Source organism: Astatotilapia calliptera, chromosome 22 (assembly GCF_900246225.1).
Source record: "Astatotilapia calliptera chromosome 22, fAstCal1.2, whole genome shotgun sequence".
Classification (NCBI taxonomy): Eukaryota; Metazoa; Chordata; class Actinopteri; order Cichliformes; family Cichlidae; genus Astatotilapia; species Astatotilapia calliptera.
In genome coordinates this window covers 587,501-615,000 of record NC_039322.1, presented here as the reverse complement: position 1 = coordinate 615,000, position 27,500 = coordinate 587,501, and the positions used below count along the sequence as shown (strand labels likewise).

General features: G+C 49.0%; 1 protein-coding gene across 1 annotated transcript in view; it reads left to right on the top strand.

Moving 5' to 3' along the window:
- LOC113014774 (glutamate receptor ionotropic, kainate 5-like) overlaps window positions 1-27,500 on the top strand; it is a 212,185-nt gene that overhangs the window by 183,744 nt on the left and 941 nt on the right. Inside the window, exons 15-20 of the mRNA XM_026156512.1 lie at window positions 14,016-14,125; window positions 15,269-15,442; window positions 17,604-17,769; window positions 19,603-19,828; window positions 25,222-25,350; window positions 25,795-25,916. Coding sequence (XP_026012297.1) covers window positions 14,016-14,125; window positions 15,269-15,442; window positions 17,604-17,769; window positions 19,603-19,828; window positions 25,222-25,350; window positions 25,795-25,916 — 927 coding nt within the window. The remainder of the gene's footprint in view (window positions 1-14,015; window positions 14,126-15,268; window positions 15,443-17,603; window positions 17,770-19,602; window positions 19,829-25,221; window positions 25,351-25,794; window positions 25,917-27,500) is intronic.

The window sequence follows — 27,500 nt, the reverse complement described above, 5'->3', positions numbered from 1 at the left end:
GGCAGAACATAGGAAATACAAAACTAAACTGGGAAAAGTAAACTAACATACGCAGAGAGACACAGGGAGATCCACACAACATGAGGGACGACGTCACACTGAACAGAGGGAGACGCAGACAGAAATACACAGAGGGTTAACGAGGGAAGTGGGAACACACGGGGAACACAGGTGACACTGATAATCATAACGAGACAGGGCGGGGTGAACTGAACATGACATGTAGAGGTTCAGACAGGAGGAGAGAGAGAGCACGGGGAAAACACAGACATAACGGGCTGGGGAAACATGAAACAACCACAAAGGGAGACGAGGGCTCATAAATACATAGAGGGCACACAGGGGGAAGAGAGAGCACGGGGAGAACTTAGACATAATGGGCAGGGGAAGCATGGGATAAAACATAAGGAGAGACGAGGGCTCACAGATACACAGAGGGGCACACAGGGGGTAAAAGCCATGAAGGGAAAACACTTAGGGAACAACACAACAGGGCAACTCAGAAAACATGGCCTAAGCAAGGAACAAAATACAAACGTACAAGGAAACTAAGAACACTGTGCCAACATGGCCCAGGACCATGACAGTACCCCCCCCTCAAGGGCTGGCTCCAGACAGCCCAAACACAGAAAAACAAAACCAAACAGAAAACAACCCAGGGCGGGCGGCGGGGGCTCAGGACGGAGGGCTCGGAACAGAAAACAAAAGAAGAGCACAGCAAACACCGGAGCCCAAGAAAACAACCCAAACACAGAGCAGTTCAGGGGGCCGACCATGCGGAAGGCAACGGCGGAGACGTGGAACCAGTTCAGGAGGCCGGCCGTGCGCAAGGCAACGGCGGCGACGTGGAACCAGTTCAGGAGGCCGGCCGTGCGCAAGGCAACGGCGGCGGCGAAGGAGACAACGGAGCAGTTCAGGAGGCCGACCGCGCGCAAGGCAACGGCGGCGACGTGGAAACAGTTCAGGAGGCCGGCCGCGCGCAAGGCAACGGCGGCGGCGAAGGAGACAACGGAGCAGTTCAGGAGGCCGACCGCGCGGAAGGCAGCGGCGGCGGCGAAGGAGACGACGGAGCAGTTCAGGGGGCCGACCGCGCGGAAGGCAGCGGCGGCGGCGAAGGAGACGACGGAGCAGTTCAGGGGGCCGACCGCGCGGAAGGCAGCGGCGGCGGCGAAGGAGACGACGGAGCAGTTCAGGGGGCCGACCGCGCGGAAGGCAGCGGCGGCCCTCCAGTCTCAGGCGTGCTGGCCATGGCCTGGTGGGCACAGGACCAGACGAGGCAGGGCCAGACGAGGCAGAAGCGGAGGCTGGACCAGACGAAGCAGCTGACGAGGATGCTGGACCAGACGAAGCAGCTGACGAGGACGCTGGACCAGACGAAGCAGCTGACGCTGGACCAGACGAAGCAGCTGACGCTGGACCAGACGAAGCAGCTGACGCTGGACCAGACGAAGCAGCTGACGCTGGACCAGACGAAGCAGCTGACGCTGCAGCAGACGAAGGCTCTGAAGAGGCCGGACCAGACGAAGGCTCTGAGGAGGCCGGGCCAGGCGAAGGCTCTGAGGAGGCCGGGCCAGGCGAAGGCTCTGAGGAGGCCGGGCCAGGCGAAGGCTCTGAGGAGGCCGGGCCAGGCGAGGACGAAGACTCTGAGGAGGCCGGGCCAGGCGAGGACGAAGACTCTGAGGAGGCCGGGCCAGGCGAGGACGAAGACTCTGAGGAGGCCGGGCCAGGCGAGGACGCAGAGGCTGAGGCCGGGCCAGGCGAGGACGCAGAGGCTGAGGCCGGGCCAGGCGAGGACGCAGAGGCTGAGGCCGGGCCAGGCGAGGATGCAGAGGCTGAGGCCGGGCCAGGCGAGGTCGCAGATGGCGGCTGGACAGGCTCCTCGGGCCCTCCAGCTGATGCGGCGTGAGGCTGAACGGGCCCCTCGGACCCTCCAGCGGAGACAGGAGGCTGAACGGGCCCCTCGGACCCTCCAGCGGAGACAGGAGGCTGAACGGGCCCCTCGGACCCTCCAGTGGAGACAGGAGGCTGAACGGGCCCCTCGGACCCTCCAGCGGAGACAGGAGGCTGAACGGGCCCCTCGGACCCTCCAGCGGAGACAGGAGGCTGAACGGGCCCCTCGGACCCTCCAGCGGAGACAGGCGGCTGAACGGGCCCCTCGGACCCTCCAGCGGAGGCCAAAACAACGCCAACAGGCATGAAGTCCTTCGGCCGACATGAGGACAACTGGCGCTGCACTGAGCACTGACTCTGCCCAGGCAATGCGAACATGGTGCAGTTCTTAGGGGGCTGCTTAAACTTCAGGGGTCCAGAATCAGCTGGTGACTGAGACCTAGCCTCTGGGGAAGCCCTGGAGTGGCAAACTGTGCCAACGGCGGCTAAACCATGGAAAGTACCCTGAGTAGAAGTCCAGTTACCTCTCTGCATGGAGTGAATGAGCAAAACTGGCGACACAGGAGACTGAGCGGAGAGTGGCTGCTGGGCAGCTAACTGAGTTACTGGAGACACGGGTGAGAGCGGGAGCTGAGCTGCTGGAGACACGGGTGAGAGTGGGAGCTGAGCTACTGATGGTGGTGAAGTAGATAACTGCACGGGGGACTGAACTGAGGGCGTCTGCACTGGCACAGGGGACTGAACTGATGTCTGTTGTAACGGTGGTGGTGAGAGTGGAGTAGGTGGTGACTGTGCTAAAGGAGGCTGCACTGGGGACACTGGAGACTGCACTGGGGAAAGCAGGGCTGCAGGAGACTGCACTGGGGACACTGGAGACTGCACTGGGGACACTGGAGACTGCACTGGGGACACTGGAGACTGCACTGGGGACACTGGAGACTGCAGTGATGGTTGTAAAGTTGGAGACCGAGCTGACGATAAGGCCGATGATTCCTCTACCAACTGAGCTATTGACTGGGCTAAGGATTGAAATAAGGTTTGTAGTAAGTCAGGCTGTGGATGTGACTGTGCTATGGGAAGCGAGGCGGAATGTGGTGGAGGTGGCGACTGAGCTTCGGGCCGGGCGGCTAACAGAGATTCATGGCGAGTCACTCCTGGCAACTCTGTAGGCCTTAAGCTGTCCATGTTAGGAGTAGCAGTCTCTAAAACAGTCACAGCACAGGAAGATCCAGGTTTAGCAGAGTCAGTGACACCGAGCACAAAGGGATCCGTTGCGGACACAGGAGCATTCACACAAACGGTTTCTAAATATATAGGTTGGAGAGCAGCATAGTCCAGGAGTGAAGAAACATCATTCACAGTCTTATACTCAGCAGGTACAGGGACCTCAGAACTGTTAACTTCACGGTGTTGTTCATGAGTATGCAGTTCGACAATAGTCTTTTGCTTCTCTAAGGTGAGATTATCAGTCTGTGTGTTAATTGCTGCTGACCTGGGAGGAGCACAGGAAAAATAGTCACACTGAAACATGGGCGTGAGGGTAGGCAATGCAGGTTCAGGATTAACCGACCCAGAATTACCAGACACGGAGTTAATGGCCTCTGGGATGACGCGCATGGAGCTTACAGTGCCAGGATTCTTTAATTCAGCATGAACAGCAGTCTCTGGGGGGGTAATAAACTCAGTCTCGTGCTTAAAAGGTGCGGAGGTGAACTTAGAAACATTAAGAGCCCTGGAAACACAGTCATATTCAAACTCGCTATTCATTTCTGATGTGTTACGGACCTGAAAAACAGCGGACTCAGGAGCAGAATATTGTCCGAGTTGGTCCGACTTGGAAGTGGTATGGAAGAAACAGTTAGTGTCACTCACCACCGGAGTTTGCTCAGAAACGTTAGGGCGGCGGCGGCGTGAGCGCCGTTTTCGCCGAGAGGGGGGAGGAGATGAGCCGGGCCGCGAATCCTCCAGCGGACCGGGCTGAACGTCCTCCGACCCCTCACACTGGAGAGGCAGCTCCGGGCGGACGCCTACGGTGGAAACAAGGAAGTCCCGGATGTGGGGGTGCAGCGCGCCGAACAGCCACGGGAGTCCGGACACCATCCGCTGTAGACGGGCGGCTACGACCTCCCGGTGTTCGTCTCCTGGCAGCGCCTCCCACTCCTGACAGTGGTACTCCACCGTATAGATCAAATCCTCCCGGAGCTCAGCGGAGGGGTTGTGAGTTGCTGGGTCCATTACTGGTGACGTCGTACTGTCAAGGATCGCTGTGTGGCAGGCTGGAGGAGGACCCAAACGCAAAACTCACAGACACGGGGATGAACTCAAAAATCACAGCTTTAATGCTGGAATGGCAGAACATAGGAAATACAAAACTAAACTGGGAAAAGTAAACTAACATACGCAGAGAGACACAGGGAGATCCACACAACATGAGGGACGACGTCACACTGAACAGAGGGAGACGCAGACAGAAATACACAGAGGGTTAACGAGGGAAGTGGGAACACACGGGGAACACAGGTGACACTGATAATCATAACGAGACAGGGCGGGGTGAACTGAACATGACATGTACTGGCGTGAGAGTCACAAGGTAAACAGGAAGTGCACAGAGGTTCAGACAGGAGGAGAGAGAGCACGGGGAAAACACAGACATAACGGGCTGGGGAAACATGAAACAACCACAAAGGGAGACGAGGGCTCATAAATACATAGAGGGCACACAGGGGGAAGAGAGAGCACGGGGAGAACTTAGACATAATGGGCAGGGGAAGCATGGGATAAAACATAAGGAGAGACGAGGGCTCACAGATACACAGAGGGGCACACAGGGGGTAAAAGCCATGAAGGGAAAACACTTAGGGAACAACACAACAGGGCAACTCAGAAAACATGGTCTAAATAAGGAACGAAATACAAACGTACAAGGAAACTAAGAACACTGTGCCAACATGGCCCAGGACCATGACAGACGGAGATAACGGGACAAACGAAAGTGTCCTGAAAGCAGTGTTGACAACTTAGCGACTTTGTCGCTATATTAGGCGAGTTTTCAGACCCCCTTAGCGACTTTTTTCTAAAAAGCGACTAGCAACTAATCTGGCGACTTTTTCTGGTGTTATTGGAGACTTATTTATGACGTCTTTTTGACGTGAAAGCGGGTATCGCTTTTACTCTTAACAAGCAGCGGTGCTGCCGTGGGCACCTCGCCCGTGCCAAAGCGCTCACAGGCGGAGGATAGTCCTCCAGATAGTCCCCCCGCTGCTATCAGGGCAGAAGACGTTCACACCTGTGCATCCAAACTGCAAATGAATCGCGCATGAGCGAAGCCGCTGCTCCCGCACTGACTGTAATGCAGTCAGGTCTTCCTTTACTCTTATGCTGTTTTGTGGATCAAGTTTAAAACTACTTATAAACACACACACAAAGTAACTCCACCAGAGCGCCTGTTTCGGGTCACTTTTGCCGGTCCAAGCCCGGGTAAAGGAGCAGGGTTGGAATTGTGACATTAAAAAACAATAATTGCTAAAATAAATTTAATTTGTAGTTCTAAATAAACTCTAAATGCATTTAGGACGTTTTTACTCACTTTATGTCTCTTCCACGATGTTATTTCTCTCTCCAACAACATAGGTTACAATTAGATTAGCATGACCAATTATGCAAATTAGGCGATGACGTCATTTAGCGACTTCTAGCGACATTTAGGACAGCCAATAGCGATTTTCCTTACTGAGGAGTTGGCAACACTGCCTGAAAGCAAAGACGAGGAAATGTGCCGACGCTGGCTTCACTGTGACTTTGTAGGTTAAAGTGTTTCATAGATATGAGAAGGGCTGAGTTTGGGTTTTTGAGTCGTTAATGTTGCTGATCAATTGTATTTATTTGTTTCATTTTAATTTCAGAATCAAGTCGGTCAAAAGAAAATGTTTACAGTTTCAATAAGGATTCATTTTTTTAACGAATCCTTGCTCGGGCGCCTCAGAGCGCGCTCAGCCTCGCTGACCTGGCAGCTCGTCCCGGGTTGATAGACATCCGCGCTACCTATAAAAGTAGGACGTTTTGTCAAAACACTAGTCCGACGGGTCAATCAGCAACCTGCTGACCAATGAGATGAAACCTTTCCCCGTGCTTCCCTGGAACAGCGGTCTAAGTCGCACCTTCAGTCGCTAACCTCACTTGAACTGCAGCTCTCTCTGCGTAGCAGGCACTGGACCCTGTGCTCTCCGCCTCCGTGCAGCATATGAAATAATAAAACACCCACAGCACCTGTAAGGCTCATAAAAAATGCATCGCAGCACAGCACAGTGGAGCTGTCAGCACCGCAGGCTTCAAATAAGCAGACAACAGGTTTAATAAGACGTTCCAGCAGAGCTAGCTGAGTTAGCGGCACAGACCCAGACTGAGGAAGCCGCTCAGCGTCGTACCGCAGAGCAGAGAAACCCCACCTCTGTGTGGAGAACAGAGGAAGACTCAGTCTTCCTGTTAAAGTTTAACTTCTTTCTCTCCGCTGTCGCCATGTGCTTCTCCTGATGGAGTCTCGACCTCGCTGTGAGTCGCAGTCGCAGAGAAACTCGATGTGTTTGTGGAGGATTCTCGTGGGATCTTTGATATTAAAATATCAGGTTCAGTATGAACAGTCGGGTTTGCTCAGAGCGCATGAAGCCTTCTTTTTACCAGCAGCTACATGGCCGGAGCTACTGGAGGTCCTAATAACTGAAACTGAAGAGGCACAGGTGCAAATGTTTAACACCAGCACAAGCGTGTCTCATTCTGGGCACGGCTGTGATGGCTGTCTGAGACAGAACAAACCCATGTGCGATGCAGCGTCTGTCCGGATGCAGGTGTTAGTGTCATGTTCCCGGCGTCTGCGGCTCACACAGCATGGCAGCATGGAGAGAGGCCCATTGTTGAAACTGTGCTCATTGCTTGGCACGCTGTGAGATCGCCTGCCTCACCGCCGAGCTTGAACCGAGAGCTTGGATTGGTTACGCCTCCTGTACCTGCAGCAGGTGGAAACGCAGCGAGCTGGTGCACACGTGCTAGAACATCATCACATCGGCGACGCCAGGATGTAAATGAGGTCATAGCTCCAGTTTAACGTGTGCAGGCCCTGAAGGTTCAGATGAAATGACAGCTGACCCTTCAGGGACGCGTGCGTGCTCAGATCCATCAGGTGAATATTAATGGAGGCGCCGTCAAAGCGCCGCGGGCGGTTTGCTTTCGTCCAAAGAAGCGCTTTTTAGACGATGTTAAAGGTCCGTTTATTTCCAGGCGCCGTCTGTGGACTCGCACAAACTTTTACAAATTGAACAGCCGAGCGTTTGCACCTGTTGACACTTCCTGTCTCGCCCCGGCTCCGTCCGCCTGATGATTGGATGGATTCAGACATGGCAGTGAGGCTCTGCTGCTGGCGGCGGCGATGGCTCGGGCCACTCAGTCAAACTGTGAGTTTGGGACCGAGCGACCGCAAATATTCCTGCATATTCCTGCGACCCGAGAGATCGCGCAGGAAGAGGAAGAGCTGGGGGAGCAGATAAAAGCCGAGCCGGGGACACAGATGGAGGGCATGTTTCTTCTCCTCCTGTGATTCAGTTTGGGGGAGAAGGTGACGCCTGCTGCTGCTTGAAAAATATGAGTTTTCCAGCCTCTGAGGGAGGATCGGTGGCTCTGCGTCCCTGACTGGAATCTAAAGCAGCGCCTTCACTTCCTGTGAGTCTGACAGAAACCTGCTCAGGTTGTAGATTTTTGGGTGAACCTCAGTCTCAGGGGTTAGGACGCTTTCAGGGACGATTACACTGTTGTTATTAATTATTATTGAGTTCTCTGAGGATTGTGTAGGAGGAGGCGGAGCGAGGGGCACGTTTCCTGTTTTAGAGTCGTTGTTAGTTCGATGTATTTCAGTCCTGTGTGAAATATGAAGGCAGGAGGACTAAGAAAGTCTAAAAGCGCAGGTTAACCCTCTGAAGCCCACGCGTCCAAATCACATGACCAATGCAGCAGCGAGACGCAGCCAAGTGTTGATTGGTCACGGCGTCCACGCTCAGTACACAGAAGTGTTTCGGACACGTGATGATGTGCTGCTGTTGAACTATGGACACCATGTTTGTCTCAGCTCTGCAACGAAGCGTCCGAGCGTGTTCAGGTGTGTTTCAGTCAGCCATGCGTTTAGCGGCCTGTTTTCCTGTGCATGACATCAGCTTTGTGGCATGCACCAGTGCACATGAAGCACGCTGATCCGCAAAGCATGCGTGGCTCGGAGGCGCAGCGGCAGCAGTCAGGCCTGCGTGAGCAGCTCCAGTGTGAGAACTGTCAAACATTTATTCGTCATTATCATGAAATCGTCCTCGTCTCTCCTGATGGAGCTCCTGCCCTCAGACACTGTACCTCTGCGGCTCATTAGCATTCTGTCCTCCATGTTTGACCCGGTCCGCTGTGAGAGCTTCGGTGTATCGACTCTACGATCAGTCAGCTGTTTAATGTGTGCACGGAGAGGCCGAGCTCGCGCTTCTTAAGTGTTTATTTAAGGATTAAGTTGAGCGAGAGCACATTTGTGCTCACGGCCTGCAGGCGTGATTTACGCTGTCACAGCGCCGGGCTGACGGGCAGATCCATCGCCTCGATCCGGAGGGGAGCTCCGCCCTCCCGCTCCAGTGTGGAGTGGAGAATGTGAACCGAGACGCCGTGAATGTATCCCGCTAACACCAGGCGTCTGTTATCGAGTGCAGCGGTGCTGATAGATCAGCTATCAGCACCGCTGCACACACGGGCTGGTTTATTGAGCTGAGGGGGCGTTCCCTGAAACGCCGCCTTGTCATGAATCAGAATCAGAATCAGAATACTTTATTGATCCCTGGGGGAAATTATTTAAATTATTTATGTTGGTGCTGTTTGATTGAACTTGAGCAGGGCGAACATATTTTAGTCGTCACAGAGCAGAGAAGGCGATCCCGGGCCTGCTGCTGAGATTTGAATCTTGCAGCTGCGTCTTCCTCTCTTTGTTTCCTATTCGAGTTCATTGATGTTAGCTTTGATTGGGGGCTTTGATGTTTGTTGTGCTTCACATTTTTATGCTGGATTTTGTATCCTTGTTTGCTTTGTTTGGGCTCATTTGTTCCCTTCACTGTTCCCTTGTGGTGGCGTTTGAGTTTACACCGATTTCTTCAACAGCGTAACAGGCGATGTTTAGCCGACTGTCTACAACATCAGTGCACGATGTGAGTACGTCTGTGTGCGCACATGTCGGTGTGCAAACTCACACAAGCCAACAGGAATTAAATCTCAGAAGTCCCGAAGCAACTGAATACACAATCCAATCGTGTCTGCAGGCGTCAACAGCTTTATGTGCTTTGTAAACACACACACTCATAGCTGCGTGTGTGTAAATAGCTCGCGAGCACACTTGAAGATGGTAATCTGTTTAATTGCTCAAGCTGTTGACTTGTGCACACACATTAGAGAAGAAGAGCCATCGTGTTTACCCCTGCTCTCCCCCCCCCAGCGCTGAACACTACAAATTTATGTCTGCTGCTGCTCCCAATTCATTAGTGCTCGATATATCATCACTGCCCTGCTCTCTGAATCTGAGGCACAGCGTTTCACTGCGATCGTGTGACGCCATCGCTGAGCAGACGCCGGCTGATTGCGAGGAGAGGAAGCGGCGTCGTTAATATTAGAGCTGCTAGCGGCACACGGCTCTAAATACAGACGCCTGTAAAACAAGACAAGTGTAAATACAACACGATAACAAGCTTCAAGTTAAACTTGTATCTCCTCAGTCTGGATGGTCTCATGTCCTCCTCGTGCTGACACATCTGCCTCCATGGGTCTCAGCCAGGTTTAGCACAGGCTAAAGTTCCTAAAAGTTCCTATCGCACACATTTATTCAGGGTCAGAGGTTAGATTTATTTTATTTGTGCATGTGGTGAATTGCACCATGGCTTCGTGTGTTCCTGCATAAGCTTGACTCACTTTTGAAGCATCTCGATTTTCAGAGCCAACAGCGGGCAGATTTGCTAATGCTAGCTAGCGCTGTGACTGTGTAGTAGTGATGTGTCGGTCGCGAACGAAACGGCTCTTAGAGTCGGATCTTTGACGTGAACGACGTGAGCCTTGTGCTTTATGCTGGGCAGAGGGGGAGGGGCGGTAGTTACACTCAGTAGCACAGTAACAGAGCAGGAGGGAGAGAGAGCCAGGGACAACAACGTCACATTAGAAAGGTATAGTAATCATCCACAACTTGGTTGCAGATGATAAAAGATTCAGAAAGTTTATTCATGCGGGTCCATATGACAGAGAATATGCATCTTCTGTTTGTTTTCATAGTTTAATTTATATTTAATTGTGTTGTGTTTGCAGTGTTTTGTGTTGTTTCACTTTAAATTTGTTTAAAAGGGAAAAGCTGAAAATTTAAATAGTTAAAAGTTGAAATGTGAATAGTTGGTTTTTGTATTATATGATTTATTACATTTTATGTGGAGAGAATAAATAAAAGTATATTTACGGTACCCTAGAGACAAAACACGTACAAACTCCAAAACACAACAGAAGTGCTCCAGGATGCTAGGGGGCAGTGTTGAGCTTTTGTTACCTCGTGGCTGCATAAATACAGGCCATTTACCATTTGTGTATAAATACACAAACAATACACACATGCTTTCAATTGTGTAATTTAAGTGATCTAGGTAGTGTCGGGAAATCAGTTTCACCCCGGTTCTTTTTATTCCTCAGGCTTCCAGAGATGCACCGGACTCAGTAGTCATTTCACAAAACCTTTATTCATCTCATTTAAGCATGAATCTTCTAGAAGGGAAGACTTGCCAGGCCGGTGCCCCTCTGCAAAATCTTCACTCCTTTGTCTGTGAAACACAGTTTTGTAGGAGCGACTGTATCATACAACCCCCACGGTGTGCTGCAAACTCTGTGTCTGTGCCTATGTGCACGAGCACGTGAATGCCTGTGTGTGCGCGTACCCGTGTGTCTATGTGAGTGCACGTGAGTGAATGGGCGTGTGTGCGTAACAGTTAAAGCACTATGTGCGTAGGGCTGCTCGATTATGGCAAAAATGATAATCACGATTATTTTCACTGAAATTGAGATCGCGATTATTTGACGATATTTATTTAATGATCGTTGAAAGCCCAGATCGTAATCGTGATTAAAATTCGATTAATTGAGCAGCCCTATATGTGCGTATATCTCTATGTACGCGCCTTCCTGAGGGTCATAAAAGTCCATCTCCCTTCCAAACCGAAGTTATTCAGTTACAAACTTTGAGACTCCCACCCAGGCATGCCCTGAGGAATTTCCACTCAACATTAACCTCTCTTTGTCTCACTTTCACAGTTCAAACTGGGGGAGGGTCTCCTAGAAATCTACTCCTAAGTTTATGACACACTCAGGCCTTTATTACATCCAGGGCAGTGTCAGAGTCTCTACAATAATTCTACATCCTGTCTAACACATTTCTAAACTCTAAATTAGGCTACGCATATCTTCAGTAGCTGTTTTGAAGTTCAGTTAACGCTAGAAACGTGTTTTGTCTCTAGGGGCCACCGTGTATATTTTTATATAAACATATATAAATAAAACCACTTTTTCTTTTACATTAGTAATTCCTTTTGTGCATAATTTTATATTATTGTTAATAATAAATAAATTAAAGCAACAAAACAACCTGAAGAGCCGAAACCCCATCACTACTGTGTAGGTCAGGGGTCGGCAACCCTGGGCACGCGCTCACTTTGCGCCAGAAACAGGAAACCAGCGGATGTCACGGTAAACAACAGCAGCACGTTTAAGCTTGATCAGCTGTAGTTAGAATGTATTTAATATTAATTTCTAGTATCAGCTGATGTTTGCTGGAGCCACAGCTGTAAAGCTGCTGGTCATGATGTCGGTTTGGATATGTGGTGAGAGGGAAACATGAAGATGAAACCAGGAGATGTCCTTACTGAACCATCAGAGCTGAACAGGTGATGGAGAAACAGGTTTACCTTTTAGGTCACATGGATGAGTTGAAGTTATGAACTGTTTCTGAGAGACAAATAACACCAGGATCCTTTTTTATGTAGCTGACAGCTGGTAACTGTGCAGGGGCGGGTCTAGCAAAGTGTTGCCAGGGGGCAGGTAGGGCATTAACAGGGAGAGGGGGGCACAAAGAAATACTTTTCTTTCTTATTCTCATTTAAAATATTTAGCTTTTATTAAATAATTTTCTAAATCTTACAACCAAAGTTTTTATCTGACGTAAAATGTATAGAAATCATACATATACCAACAAGACTGTACATCACTGTCACAGTAGCGTCTGTTTACATTGTTGTGAGGAGACCATAAACAGCATTTGTATTTTCTGTTGTACACTTCATTTGCTGTTATGGATAAAAAGTCTTTTTTTGTTTCAAAATAGCTGATTACTATTCGCTGACAGCTGCCAACATCTGTGAACACATATAAGTGTGTAACTGTTATATTATTTATTGCTAATGCAAACATACGGCACATTGACTTCTGAGGAAATTTTAGACAGCACTCATCATCAAAAAGGTTGCCGACCCCTGGTGTAGGTGGATGGTAGACATCGTAACGGCCAGGTAACACGTGAGACTGTAAGTCGCCGTCACGAGGGCACACCTGCATGTTTGCACGTGTACACGTTCCAACCTTATTTCCACCATGGGTCTTCTTGTCGATGAAAGTGCTCCCTCATTATAACGGCTTCGCTGGTTCGCAGATTTTTTTTTGTGCAATTTTTCTTTTTTCTTTTTTTACAGCACATTGTGTTCTGCGTCCTGATTGGCTGTAGACCATTGTCAATCAATCTCATGCCGTGTCTCCTGTACAGTGCAGAGTGCGTTCAGCTTGTCAAATTTACATCAATCTTAGACCCTAGCAGTACTGCACTGTATGTGTGTAAGTTTCCTCCCAAAGAAACGCAACAATGTTTGGTTTCATCCTATAATTCTGGACTTATTTTTCTACAAAGGTTTGAACTTTGAGAGTTTAAACGAGAGAAAAGTGAAAACGTTCATGCGTGTCTGAGTGTGTAAAGCATGCCGTGACGGGTTTTACAGCCTTAAAACATCCATAATGACTGTAAAAAATAAAGTTCATGGGTTTCACCTGTCGCGGGTTATTTTTAGAACATAACTCCCGCGATAAACGAGCGACCGCTACATATTGATGGATGGCGCGGGGCCGGCACTGTGTCCTCACATCGAGAAAGTCGTGGGTTTGAATCCGCCCGGGTACTCGGGCTTGCTCCCACAGTGGGGTTAGCCTAATTAGCTGCCTGCCTGTGTTAGACCTGTCCAGGTGTTCTCTGCCCCTCGCCCCCTTGTGTGTTGGGTTAGGCTCCACCCCCCTCGACCTTGTGCTGAATAAGCAAGACGGGATTCTTCTTACTGTCCAACCAACCAGAGCTACGCTGTATTGCAAACACAGCTCCCGTAGGAACATTTTCTTTCAGTCGCCAGTGAAGTCGGGAATGCTGGATGCAGCCGCTGTCACCTGCTCTTGTGCCCGGGATGTTTGATTGGGTCTGAGCCACATCACACGATCGTTTCAGCTCTGCCAGCCTCATGAGCTGTTTCTGAAATGAGCCAGAATGGACAGAAATCAGAGCCTGAATAGATTGCCTCTATTACAGCTCCAGTCATCTGCTTTAATTGAGTCCAATCTGGGAGTTCCTGCTCCCCTCACTGCCAAATCCTTTTTCCAGCAGATGGGGGGTGATGGAGGCATCGCAGACAGCAGGCCACGTGATGAAGCGGGTCAACGGGAGGCGTCCCATCAGGGAGCGCTGGCTGACGCTCGTTAGCGCTTGAAAAGCTCGTCAGTGTAATTTTGTGTTCTGTTGTTTTTGTTGTTGTTGGAATTGCAGGTTCAAAGTGAACGAGCGCTTTTTGTTCCAGGAGCGTCATTTTCCAAAATGCACAGCTGTCAGTGTGAAGGTGTTTCAGAGTGTGCTGTGATTGGCAGACGGTCATTATCACAAATCGCCATCCACGGCAGGAAGCTGTATCCTACCCTTTACAGACTGTAGATGAAGCACGAGAGCAGGCGGAGACCCGACGTTCCCGGTCAGGAATGCCGTGGTCATGTGATCTGTGTGTGTGTTTCAGGGTCGTAAGCCGGGCTACTTCTCCTTCCTGGACCCGTTCTCTCCGGCTGTCTGGCTCTTCATGCTTTTGGCTTACCTCGCCGTCAGCTGCGTCCTCTTCCTCGCAGCCAGGTAAGACACCTGTCTGTGCGTCAGCGTCCTAATTTTACCTGCAGCATGTGTCTGCGTTTCAGGAACAGTTTTCTAAGGTGGGCCATAAATCGCTGACGCGCTCTGCACGCCATCCAGGACTTTGTATCGAAACTTTATTTACAGTCACAGCTTCAGACGCTCAGCTCTGCTTGAGCTGACAGAGACAAACCAAGCATTCAGCCACAGCACACAAAAAGTCATTTTATCATAAAGTCGTGATTTGATGATGTCATCAGCTGCTTAGTGATGACATCATAACGAGCTGCACTTCAGAGTAAAAGCATGAAGAGAACAGCTTTAATCTGTGTTTAACTGTAATATGTGAGCAGAGAGTAGGAGGGGCACGCCTCTTCATCTGCTCCGTAACACACATGTTCAATCAGCCAATCACGTGGCAGCGCTCAGGGCGTTCATGCAGGTAGACACGGTGACGATGACCTCAGATCATCTCTGGTTTCTGATCTCAGTCCAGCAGAGCAGCTCTGGAGAAATGTGTGATGATGTCATGATGATGTCATGTCAACATGGACCAAAATCAAGGAAAAAGGGGGTCTAATGAGGACAGGCCAGGTGTACCTAATGAAGTGTCCGCTGTCATTATTTCTGCCTGGGCTGATTTACAGTCTTCGCCTCACCTTGTGCAGGTGAGAGGCGAGTCAAAGCCGCGTCACGCAGCAGGAAGCGTGGAAGTGACCAACCCAGCGTAACCGGAGGGTGTCCCGTTTCTGTTGAAGATCGACATAGAGTAAAAATATGATGTAACATTAATTCAATTCAATTTCAATTCAATTTTATTTATATAGCGCCAAATCACAACATAAGTCGCCTCAAGGCGCGATAAATGGAAGGCTAATGCTAAAATGACTCCACGCAACAGTCGTGCGCTCCAGCTGAGCGTCTAAACACAGTCACCACGTCGTTTCCTTTCAGGTGTCGAGCGTGACGTTCGTCTCTCTCGCCTTTTTTCTTTTGTTTTCTCACCGCATCGCTTTGACAGAGCAGAGCCGCCCCGCTGCGTAGGTTTAAGGGCTCCATAAGTGCAGGCAGCTGACCGTGAAATGTTAGCCGCGTGTCTGAGGCTAAAGCTACTCTGGGTTTTAATGTTTCGTCCTCTCTCCCCAGGCTCAGTCCCTACGAATGGTACAACCCTCATCCGTGTTTGCGGGAGCGGCGGGACATCCTGGAGAACCAGTACACGCTGGGGAACAGCCTGTGGTTCCCAGTGGGCGGCTTCATGCAGCAGGGCTCCGAGATCATGCCGCGGGCGCTGTCCACACGCTGCGTCAGCGGAGTCTGGTTGGTACCAGCTTATGTTTCAGTCACGCTTTCCAAATGTGCACGAACATCTTCAGACAGACGAACTTCATGTGAAACACGAGGTCATTTACATTACAAGGTCGTTTATAAATAATGGAGGACAGCGAGGACGACCGTTCCTGAGCGGAAGACGGCGTCACGCGGTGTCACGCTCAGAGAAATCACCACCGCAGCCCGTGAGCCCATCAGGCTGCAGCACGTTTCGCCTGCTCTGGTCACGCTGTGTTATCGGTACAGCAGTGGTCGATTCAGGAAGTGCCCCCAAACATGTTCATATGAAACTCCACCCCCTGTGTGCTGCTGCAAACCAGGGTGGGTGTGGGGAGGAGGTCGGGGTGGATGGATGCCACAGAGACACAGTGAGGTGAGCGCTGCATTCAGGGGTGGGCAACTCCAGGCCTCGAGGGCCGGTGTCCTGCAGGTTTAGATCAAATGATGAGTTCGTTACCAGAACTCTGGAGCCCCCCCGACTCGCCCTCACCCCCCGCCCCCTCTGACTCGCCCCCACCCCCCGCCCCCTCTGACTCGCCCTCCTTTCACTGCTGTTTAATCGTTTCAGCCTTTCTGTTTATTTAAACTTTAAATAAACCAAAAATATAGAAAATATAATTTTTCAAATTCACTGATTTTGTAAGTTGAAACTAACCTTCCTGATTCCTTTGTAAGTAAGTGCTCTAAGCTCACATTAGATAAGAGTGAGTGTTGGTGTAGGGTGGAGGTTGGGTGGAGGATTCTTCGCTGTGGTTTAGCTGCAGGTTTGGTTCTTTTATTTTCTGTGCAGAGAAACGTTTCTATATTCACGTGGTCTCGTTATCAGGATAATGAAATGATTGTTCCATCTTGTGAGATCATATGTTTTAGCTGTAAGTGTAGCAGTCATATGTACAGTGAGGTGCAGGTGGTGCTGATGGAGGTGCAGCTTGTCAGAATAAAGCAGGTGAGCCAACCTGTAACCGTCTGACTACAAAATCAAAATGTGTGTCGTTACTTTGCCAGAAACATTTTGTGTTGTGAGCTTTTTTTCTGTGTAGAACCGAGTATTTCTGCACTGCTGCATCTGTACTTTGACCAAATCAAAGTATGTCAGTACTTCCCCACCCCTGACTCTCCCTCAGTCCCAGTAGCTGCAGTCAGACAGATGGTGGAGTGATACTGGAGGGACTGGAGAGGCCATCAGCATCTTTCCTCTCACAGCTCTCAGCCTCGTCTGGCACTTAGCCTTAGAAAGACTCACGAGTGGCTCGCTGCGCTGTTCACGCTGCATATTCAGGCAGAGTGGAAGCAAAGAGGCCGTCAGAGGGAGGTTAGCTTAAACGCGATCACGTTTGTAGTTTCCCTCTCGCAGCGTCTAAAAATCTCAGATTCCTCAGGACGCGGGGTCATTTCCTGCAGCTCCTGCTGCTCACCCATCACGGCGTTCTGCTGCAAACGCTGAAGCGCACATGCAGCTCCTCGCTGGGCTGAACTCTTTTCTGACTCAGTTCATATAACCTCAAACCTTTATAAAGCCATGGTCCTTTTACCCAGCGTGCTCGGGGAGCTGCCTTGCTGATGTGTGGTGACCAACACAGAGTTGGCGGCGTAGCTCTGGCGTTTCCCCTGAAACTCGGCTCATCTTTTAAGAAACATTTCTTTGTGTGTTTTCTTTTTTTGTAAATGGAAACGAGATCCGTCGCAGTCGTGGGTCTCGTCTCCGCTGACACCACAGAGTGTGTCTTCCACTTCCCGCAGCGCTCTGTGCAAACACAGCACATTAGAAGTAATCACGGCCTCGAGCCAATCACCAGAGCCCGAGTCTGTTTTCCTGTATTTGCTGGGCTGCTTTTCATTTAGTTTCTGCTCTGCTTCATCCTTCCTCTCTGCCTCCTCTTTAATTCTCTCCCCCCTCCCTAATTCCCTTGCTCATCACTTCCGCCTCATTTCCTCTGCAGCAGAGGCATCCTGCTCGTCTCTGCTGCAGCTCGAGTTCATGTTTAGGTTGATGATTTTTACCTAAAACTCCTGACGTTTCCTGCAGTGCCCTCCATCTGTCTCTCTGCTGCGTTTTCCTCTCTCAGCTCTTAATGAAGATAGGCGAGGGGGAAGAGTGGGGCTGTGCTGCAGGGTAAAAACATAAAGGTCTTCGTCTCTCCTCCCTCAGGTGGGCTTTCACCCTCATCATCATCTCGTCCTACACGGCCAACCTGGCAGCATTTCTCACGGTCCAGAGGATGGAGGCGCCCATCGAGTCTCCGGACGATCTGGCGGACCAGACCAACATCCAGTACGGCACCATCCACGGAGGCTCCACCATGACCTTCTTCATGGTGAGATTATTTTTTAATCCAGCCATCCCATACGGTCATCTCAGGCACACAGAGGCGGTCTCAGGGATTCTACTTCCTGTTAATCTCACTGCATGACAGTGCGCTGCAGTCCAGCCTGGGGTGCAGCATCGGTGAACAGATTTTAATGGAGATAAATGGCAAGAATCATTTTTTACACCTGCAGGAAAATCCAGATTTGACATTAGTTTGTCCAAACAGCAACGGCAGCATTGATAACAAGTCTTCAGTGTTTCTCAGTCAGGCAGCTTTTAAAACCGCAGCTTTCTGCTGATGCAGGCTGATTGTTCAGGCAAGTCTGTAGGACAGCACGCGCTCCAAACTCCCACAGACGTTAGTGAGACGCCCAACAGGAGGCTGCAGGGGTTAGAAGCAGCAGCTGGTTGAAGGTGAAGAAAATCACAAATGGAGGATGCTGTAAAGCGGCCTGAGGTGCTGTGACGTCCTGAGTGCTCACAGAAAAGAGGTTTCACTACAATCTAAACCTGTCTATGCCGACTGTGTCCACCTCTGCTTTAAAAACATGATGGAAATTCACGTTTCGTTCTGCAACTGTGAAGAACGCGTCGTGACAAAACATGAGCTCATGTTGGATTTGATGGCAGCAACAAAAGGTTGGAAAAGTCAGAAACTGCATGTACAAACAGAATCATGTTCCTCACTGTGAACATGTCATCATCTACATGAGGTCATCAGCACGCAGGGACGAGGCCGATAACTGCGAGCTTCAGCAGCGCTGCATTAAAGGATCAGTGCACGGCTCAGGAACGCTCCCAGAAACCAGCGTCTGCCTGCAGGTTAAAAGCTGCATCACCCAGAGAAGAAGCCACGTGTGGCCACGATGGAGAAACAGCCCCAGTTTACACACTGATGTTAATGATGCGCATGGAAACATGGACCTGTCCAACTTTTAGAGACGTGTTGATGGCATCACATTCAAAATGAGCTCAGATTTTTATTGACATGCTTCATTTTTTTATTCTCTGTGTTTTGTTCTCAATAAAATATGAATTCATGAGATCTGCACACTTATAGAGCCTCCAAGCTTGTACGTTGGGCGTTCTCTATTATATATAATAGTAAATTATTAAAGATGAGCAAAATAATGGATGAGTACTGCCCTGTATGCAAAGGCCTCGATGTCAGCTGTTATTTGAATGTCAGTAAATCCATTTGCAGACCGACCAGCAGCAGTTTCCATTCACATATGAGAATTTTCAGAATCACAAAAAGATTAAATACTGGAAGTAACGACCCGTAAGTGTAGAGACACAGATCCTGTGTTTGATCCTGGGATGATGTAACCAGTAATAACACGACCAGATTATTCAGTCATGTCAGTCACAGAGGCCACGCCCCTAACCATGCAAACTTTCAGTCTTGTATTCTTTCAGTAAGTGTTGGTTTATTTCTCCCGTGCACTCAGAAACATTGACGTGGGTGTTTATGGGCATGGACCCACTGTCGGAGGCTGCCTCGAGTGGCCATTAGAAGAAGTGCAGATGTTTCACTGAACTGATGGTAAGCTCTCAGCAGAGCACCAAACACCAGCTGTTTGAGGCAACTAGCGATCCTTTTAAAGAAGTGAAATATATATTTTAAGGTGTTTTTAAAGATTTGTCCTCAGCAGGAACCAGTGGACTCGAGCCAGACTGCTCTTAGTGAGACACAGGATATAAGTGCATTTACCACAGAAACAACCAAATCAAATAAAAACAGTAGGCTTATGCTGTAAGCGCACATCGTGAGGTACAAACACAGACCATAGAACACGTTCAGACACTACAACTGTCCTTTCACCTTCTCTTCCTGCAGAACTCGCGGTACCAGACGTACCAGCGGATGTGGAACTACATGTACTCCAAGCAGCCCAGCGTGTTCGTGAAGAGCACAGAAGAGGGCATCGCCCGCGTGCTCAACTCCAAGTACGCCTTTCTGATGGAGAGCACCATGAACGAGTACTACCGCAGCCTCAACTGCAACCTCACGCAGATCGGAGGACTGCTGGACACCAAAGGATACGGCATCGGCATGCCTCTGGGTGAGGAGAGGGGAGGGGCTAACCGCGTACCACAAGCCAAGGTAGACTGCCCCCTGCTGCTGAGTGCTGGTGTTAAATAACTTGGGATCACTCTGTTCTGCTGTTAGCGAGGTCTCTGACAGCTCAGGTGATCCTGGTTAACGCACAGTTAGCAGAGTTAGTCGGCCTGTTAACACATGAGCATGGAGGCGGCGGCGTTTACTTTACATGCAGGAGAATCACAACACAGGAGTTTGTTTAATTTTTACGTTCCCTCTCTCAAAGTTTAAGGTGGAGTTTTCTAATGGCCGACACCAAGAGTTTGGCTGTACGGCAGGAGCTGTCGGCCAAAACGACACACGGCAAAAAGCTGACAAAGAGTTTGTAGCACAGCGACGAGCTGATCGCACTAAAAGAATCAGGAGTAAGGAAAGGGCCATCTGCCCTTTGATCTATCGATTAAGGGTGAGGGGAGGCGGATGGGACAGATTATATAAATTATATCTGATATGATTTAAATATTTAATAGCGAATTTTAAACATTGATCATTGGTTTGGGCGAGAGAAACAAACCCTTTGATCCTGTAATATATATATATATATATATATATATATATTACAGCTTGAACTCTGGGTCAAAGATTCAAGTTGCAGTTATTTATATTTCCTGTCACCTTAAATCTTCACTCACAGACAAGTATCTTTGACAGTGCATATATAGGTGTATTATATAGAAAAGACAAATATTGTTTGTTTAATATGTTGGCATTACTAAATTTGGCTCAATGCTTACATATATGTGTAAAAAGAAAACTTATGAGCTGTGATAACTGTGTCTGATAGAATGAAGAGTCGACTGATATATGAAATATTCCTTTATTGGGTGAGAAAATCAGACCATGTCATAACTGCTGTAAGTCACACAGAATAGATATCAGAGCCTTAAACAGGCTGACGTCTGCTAAATGGGTCAAACTGGGCAGAAAGTAAACAAACACATAACATCCTTATAGAATATGATGTAACACTATAGATCAACTTAGCTCAGAATATATAAAGCATATAAACAATTACAGCAATATGATGCAACAAACACAGCAGCTACTGATCCAAAATCCTCAAAGCTTCATAGAACTGAAACCAACATTTATTTTAGCTCCATTCTGCTGCTGATACAGACTTTAGGTTTCTGAACATTAAACTTGTTGCTGCCTTTCATAGTGTGTAACTTGAAGGCCCTGAGTACTCTGAGTACTTTCTCTCACACTGGAAACACTGGGATGATCACATTATGTGAACATTACCTAATAAGACTGATTCAGCACAGACAGTTCTGTTAAACTTTCCTAGCAGTCCTTCACAAACAGGGAACAGTCTGTCTATTCTCTCCATCTGTCAGCTGCTGCTGGCTCTTCCTCCTCCTCTTCCTCACACACTGCTGAGTTTGTCCTGGTGGATCATCAGGGCTGCAAAGCCTCACAGATGATGTGCAGCAGTGGGTCCCTCAGTCTGTCCTCACTCTGGACACTTGCAGTCGTCACACATGGAAATCAAATGTGTGATAAGCTGCAGGATTCAAACACAAGTGTAACTTATAAACACATGTTCATACTTTTATTCCACAATCAGAGAGAAAGAAACAGAGAGAGAGTGCAGGACAGACAGACAGGTGACAGTCTCAGGTGTACACACTGCTACACAACAGCACAGAGAAGCAGGATTTAGTGTTTGTGTTATTACGAGTGTAAACAAGAAGAGTTCCAGATGGTACAGTGGACACATGTGTGACTGCTGTGATTAAAGCATCTTTCTTTCAGCTTAACGAGTGAACCGTCAGCTCGTTCAAACACACGTTAAAGTCCGTTTGGCTCGACACCACCGAACAGAGGCAGCAATATAACACAGCTCACATTAACAGTGCAGTGAATCCTGCTTGTGCCGTGATGTTCAGGACTGCAAACCGAGCAGCATCACTGACTTTCAGCTTGTTGTGTTTGTGGATATATGACTGACTTTAATTATCCATAAAATCATCAGATTCTCTGTCAGATTAAGGTCGACTATTGAACGGCGTATATTTAAAGGCTTTAAAACCAAGTTAACGCTGGAAGTGCAAACATCACTAACGTCACATAACTTTGCTGACATGTGGCCAACAGCAATTGTTTAATGTTCTTCAAGTGACATCGTATTCAGTACTTACTTTTGACAGTTCACTCTTCGGCCGCTCCCTTCTGCCGTCTTTTGGAGCAAAATTATCCACACCCACCGCCGCACTATGAATTGTGGGATATATGGGACCAAGTGTGCACCGGACCACGCTTGATATTTGGGGAAATCGTCGGCGCATTTGGAGTACACTTCGAATTGGGACAGCCGTCGTCGTGTGGCGGTGACGTAATCGCACTCAAAATGCGTACTTCAAGCGTGCGGTCTCTTAATTGGGACACAGCCCAGTTCTGTCTCTGAGTGGATTTTGTTTAGGCGGGGTACTGCTGACACTCTACTGTGGATTGACTAACATACAGAAGCCTCTACTGCCATCCAGTGGTCAAAAATTACACTGCTGTAGAACTGGGCTGCTGTAGTTTAAAAACAGATTAACATGTGTCAATGCAGCTGTTTATTGTTGTTATTAAATTATTGCCTTTTGTTTGATGATGAAAACAAACAATCTCTTGCCTCAGGGCAGGTTTAAAGTGTCAGATGAACCATGACACAGTTAAATGTGACCGGATTGGTGAGCTCCACACCCACAGTCTGTGGATTTCGATTGAATCTGCCCCTGCTGTTTGCCCGGGAGACCCTAGAGGAGCAAAATGCTGTGGCGGGGTGACTGCAGGGCTCGGTCGGGTTCCCCCGTCACCACGACAAGTAACAGAGCAAATACATTAGCAGCTGATCAGGTTATTTTACAGCAGGTCCATCACATAATCCAGTATAAAACGAGTATCTCAGAGACGGCTTAGAGTTTCACCAACCTGCAAAAAACTGCAGGAGGATCAGAGCAAATGCGTAGAGCACCGAGCTGAAAAACAAAGTAGTGAGAGCTGTCAAAGAGGCTGTGTCCATCTTGTGTTTACAGCATATGCTTTGCCTATTGTCCCTAAAGCCAATCAAAGACACCTCTGCTGACCCACGGCTGCAGAAACAGCAGAAGTGACGGTGTGGAGGGTTCAGTTAGTGTGTGTCTGCTGATAAGTGTCAGCCTGCAAGCTGTCAATAAATCTTTACTGAGGATTGAACGTGAGTCTGTTCAGTAAACAACCTGCAGTCTGGAGAGATTAGGGGATTACATCGTGCTGCAGGGTCCCGTCCAGAGCTCCGGTGTCGCCGCCCGCTGCCTCCAACACATCTGGAGCTCCGGTGGAAACGAGACTGCGGACAGCAGCGGCGATTTGTATAAAAGGTGCAACTGCTCGCGGTGTCGTTGTGTCGCTGTTTATGAGAACATGTTAAAAACCCCGCAGAGCGCGCCGCCGCCTCCACATCAGCACGTTTACCTGATAACAGGTGAGCAGGTGAGCTCCGCCATTAGCACCAGCCCTCTGTTTTCATTCACAGCCCACCTAAGATTGGATTTGTCTCGCTGCCTTTGAAAGAGGAACACCAGCCGGCAGCTCGTCTTCAAAGCCAGTTTAGTGCATCAGGACGCCGCGACACCGAGTGCAGCTATGTGCAGCCTGGTTGGTTCCCACAGACGTGAAACAGAAATCCACAGACGCTGAAAGTTGTGCAGAACGATGACCCCGTCTTGTGTGGTCATGCAAACATGATTCGATAAACAAGATAAACCCATAAAAAGTTTCATCCATCCACAGGCTCTTCTGATCATCTGTGCAGGCTCTGAAAGTTCACCAGTGCAGGACAGTGTTAGACATCACACGCCTGGAAGCTGAAAGTGGACTCAGGGCCACAGCTGGTGTGTGTGTCAGGCAGACAGAGGCTTAGATCAGTCTCGGGTTGGTGGTTTGATCCAAGGTTTAGCTCACGTTTATCCAGCATCAGATTGGATGAGCTCAGTCTGAGTCTGCTCACAAACACGCCTGTTGGCGGTCGTCCGATTGTTTCTGGTGGTGCCTCAAAGCACCGAGGTGACCGTTGGTAGGATTTGATGCTATATAAATAAAACTGCAGTGAACTGTACGTCTGTGATGGCATACAGGCTGTGTCCAGGAGTGCATCTGAAGGAAACTACTTCCTGTTCGGAAGTACAATACAATACAGTTTTATTTATATAGCACATTTAAAATCCCGAAGGCTTCGCAGTAATACGGAGAAACAACATAAGTCAATAACAGAGTACAGATCGGGCACTAACAGACAGGATGGAGGCATTAATAGAACAGAAGAGTTAAATAAAATAGGCATCAAACCTCAACACAGAGGGAAGGTCAATCGTGAGTGCGAAATATCTACGAAGATAAAAACTGCAGTGAAATTAATGATAAAATAATACATTTAATAAAAAGTGTAAAAAGGGTGTTAACTGGTCAGGACAGCCAGGTTAAATAAGTATGCTTTCAATCTTGATTTAAAGGACTGGATAGAGTCCGAGGCTCAAATAGAAGCAGGGAGGCTGCAAAGGTTGGGTGCAGCTGAAGCAAAGGGTCGCCTCTGGTCTTCAGTCTAAACTTAGGTTGGTGATCTTAATGTACGACAAGGAGTGTGCAGCTTGAGGAGGTCAGTGAGGTAACTGGGCGCAATATTATTCAGGATTTTAAAAGTGAGTAGCAAAATGTTAAACTCAATGCGATATTTGATTGGTAATCAGTGTAGATCAACAAGAGCCGGAGTGATAGGAGCAAATTTTCTAGCTCCAGTCAGAAGCCGAGCCGCAGCATTTTGAACGAGCTGCAGCTTTCAAATAGAGATGGATTGGAGACCACAGTAGAGAGAATTGCAATAGTCTAACCTGGACGTCACAAAAGAGTGGATAAGAAATATTGTATTTTTCAAATATGGAGCCCAACGGTTCCCAAAGTGAGAAAAGGTGGACATGCACCCTAAAACCAGAACAGGATTCAACACAAGAGAGTGTGAAGCCTTCAGTAATAAAACTTTTCCACTAAAATGATTAAGAAATTGCTCACAGAGAGCCTGAGAGGCCGAGCTCGACGATCCAGGACAGGGATTTATCACGGAGTTAAACATTTTGAATAACATTCGGGGGTTGTGGCTGTTAGTCTCAGTAATATCTGACAGGAAAGCTGCTCGAGCTGCCTCAACAGAGTTCTGGTCTAGAGAGCGGCTCCTACAAAGGATGTCGTAGGACATCTGAAGCCTGCCTACCTTCCACCTCCTTTCAGATCGATGGCAGACACATCGTAAGGCTCATATAGTGTCATTTAGCCCAGGTTGAGTAGCTTCATGTGTGTCTTTAGATGCTGAATATGACTTCTGCTCCTCGTCAGGCTCTCCGTATAGAGACGAGATCACTCTGGGAATACTGCAGCTGCAGGAGAGCAACAGGCTGGAGATCCTGAAGAGACGCTGGTGGGAGGGAGGACAGTGCCCCAAAGAGGAGGACCACAGGGCCAAAGGTCAGTGTCATCGTAGCGTGATCATTTAACATAAAAACATCATTTCCTGTTTCTGTTTGATGGAAAGATTCCTGCCTAGGACACAACCGTGCTCCTCGCTCATGTCAGTGAAGCCTTACCACGATGACACGTAAACAGGAAGTTTTTATCGGGCGTCTCCTTTCCTGTGCCGCCTGTCTTTTCCTCATTGATATAACAAAATAACAAATGACTTTGTCCTCCGCCTTCGCTGTTATTGTGTATTTGTCTCCTCCTTCTGAGGCGTCTCACGCCAACAACTCCACATTTTATGCCATCAAACAGGTTAAATGGCATAAAATATCGGTTGTTTTAAGCCTGGCCCGTTGTTGCTGATGGAGAGCACGCTGTGTTTGGAAACAGTCCTCAGGCTGGTAGACCGGTGTAGGTGAATCGATCTGTGATGTGTCCATCGCTGCGTTTCAGGGCTCGGCATGGAGAACATCGGCGGGATCTTTGTGGTTCTGATTTGCGGCCTCATCATTGCCGTCTTTGTGGCCATCATGGAGTTTGTGTGGTCGACACGCCGCACCGCCGAGACGGACGAGGTACACCATCGCACACATACACACACACTTACAGATTACACTGGGCAGACGTGAGCACTGCAGAGCATCTGTACACTGATACAAACGTGCTCCACAAGGTCAAGTTTATTTATGCTGCACATTTCCAGTCAGTGCTGCGCAAAGAGCTTAACAATGTAAAATACCACTAAAACAAATAAAATGTAAAACAATGATGCAGTAAAATATAGAAAAAAAAAAGAGTCAATAAAAACAACTAAAACAACAACTAAGGCTGTTAAAACCAAAATGTTAAAGTGGTTAAAGCCAGACCATAAAATGTGTCTTCAGTAGCGAGTTAAATTGATCAAGTGTTTGTGCACATCTAATATTTAAGGGAAGACTATTCCAAAGTCCTGGACCTGCCACAGAGAAGGCTCTGTCACGATGAGAAGCTTAGTCCGTGGATAACTTGGTTTTAACTGGACCTCATGGTTTTCTCTGGAGCATAAAGGGGCTCAGCCAATAAGCACCTTAAAAACAAAAAGTACGACTTTAAATTGGATCCTGTAAAGAACAGGGAGCCAGTGTGGAGACGCTAAAACTGGGGTTACATGCTCCTAACGTTTAGTGCCAGTTAGCAGACGAGCGGCTGCATTTTGGACCAGCTGGAGACATAAAGAGAGGCCTGGTCCAGACCAAAGTCCAGACCAAAGTACAAAGAATTGCAGTAGTTCAGTCTGCACGTAACAAAGAGAAGGTGCAGCTCCAGGGCCACTGCTTCCTTTATTCCCAGCAGCTGATAGACAGCCTCCATCAGAGCGTGAAGGGTGTAGCTGGGGTTTTGGGGCCTCCATCAGAGCGTGAAGGGTATAGCTGGGGTTTTGGGGCCTCCATCAGAGCGTGAAGGGTGTAGCTGGGGTTTGGGGGCCTCCATCAGAGCGTGAAGGGTGTAGCTGGGGTTTTGGGGCCTCCATCAGAGCGTGAAGGGTGTAGCTGGGGTTTGGGGGCCTCCATCAGAGCGTGAAGGGTGTAGCTGGGGTTTTGGGGGCCTCCATCAGAGCGTGAAGGGTGTAGCTGGGGTTTTGGGGCCTCCATCAGAGCGTGAAGGGTGTAGCTGGGGTTTTGGGGGCCTCCATCAGAGCGTGAAGGGTGTAGCTGGGGTTTTGGGGCCTCCATCAGAGCGTGAAGGGTGTAGCTGGGGTTTGGGGGCCTCCATCAGAGTGTGAAGGTGTAGCTGGGGTTTGGGGCCTCCATCAGAGCGTGAAGGGTGTAGCTGGGGTTTGGGGCCTCCATCAGAGCGTGAAGGGTGTAGCTGGGGTTTGGGGGCCTCCATCAGAGCGTGAAGGGTGTAGCTGGGGTTTGGGGGCCTCCATCAGAGTGTGAAGGGTGTAGCTGGGGTTTGGGGGACCTCCATCAGAGTGTGAAGGGTGTAGCTGGAGTTTGGGGGCCTCCATCAGAGTGTGAAGGGTGTAGCTGGAGTTTGGGGGCCTCCATCAGAGCGTGAAGGGTGTAGCTGGGGTTTTGGGGCCTCCATCAGAGCGTGAAGGGTGTAGCTGGGGTTTGGGGGGACCTCCATCAAAGTGTGAAGGGTGTATCTGGGGTTTGGGGGACCTCCATCAGAGT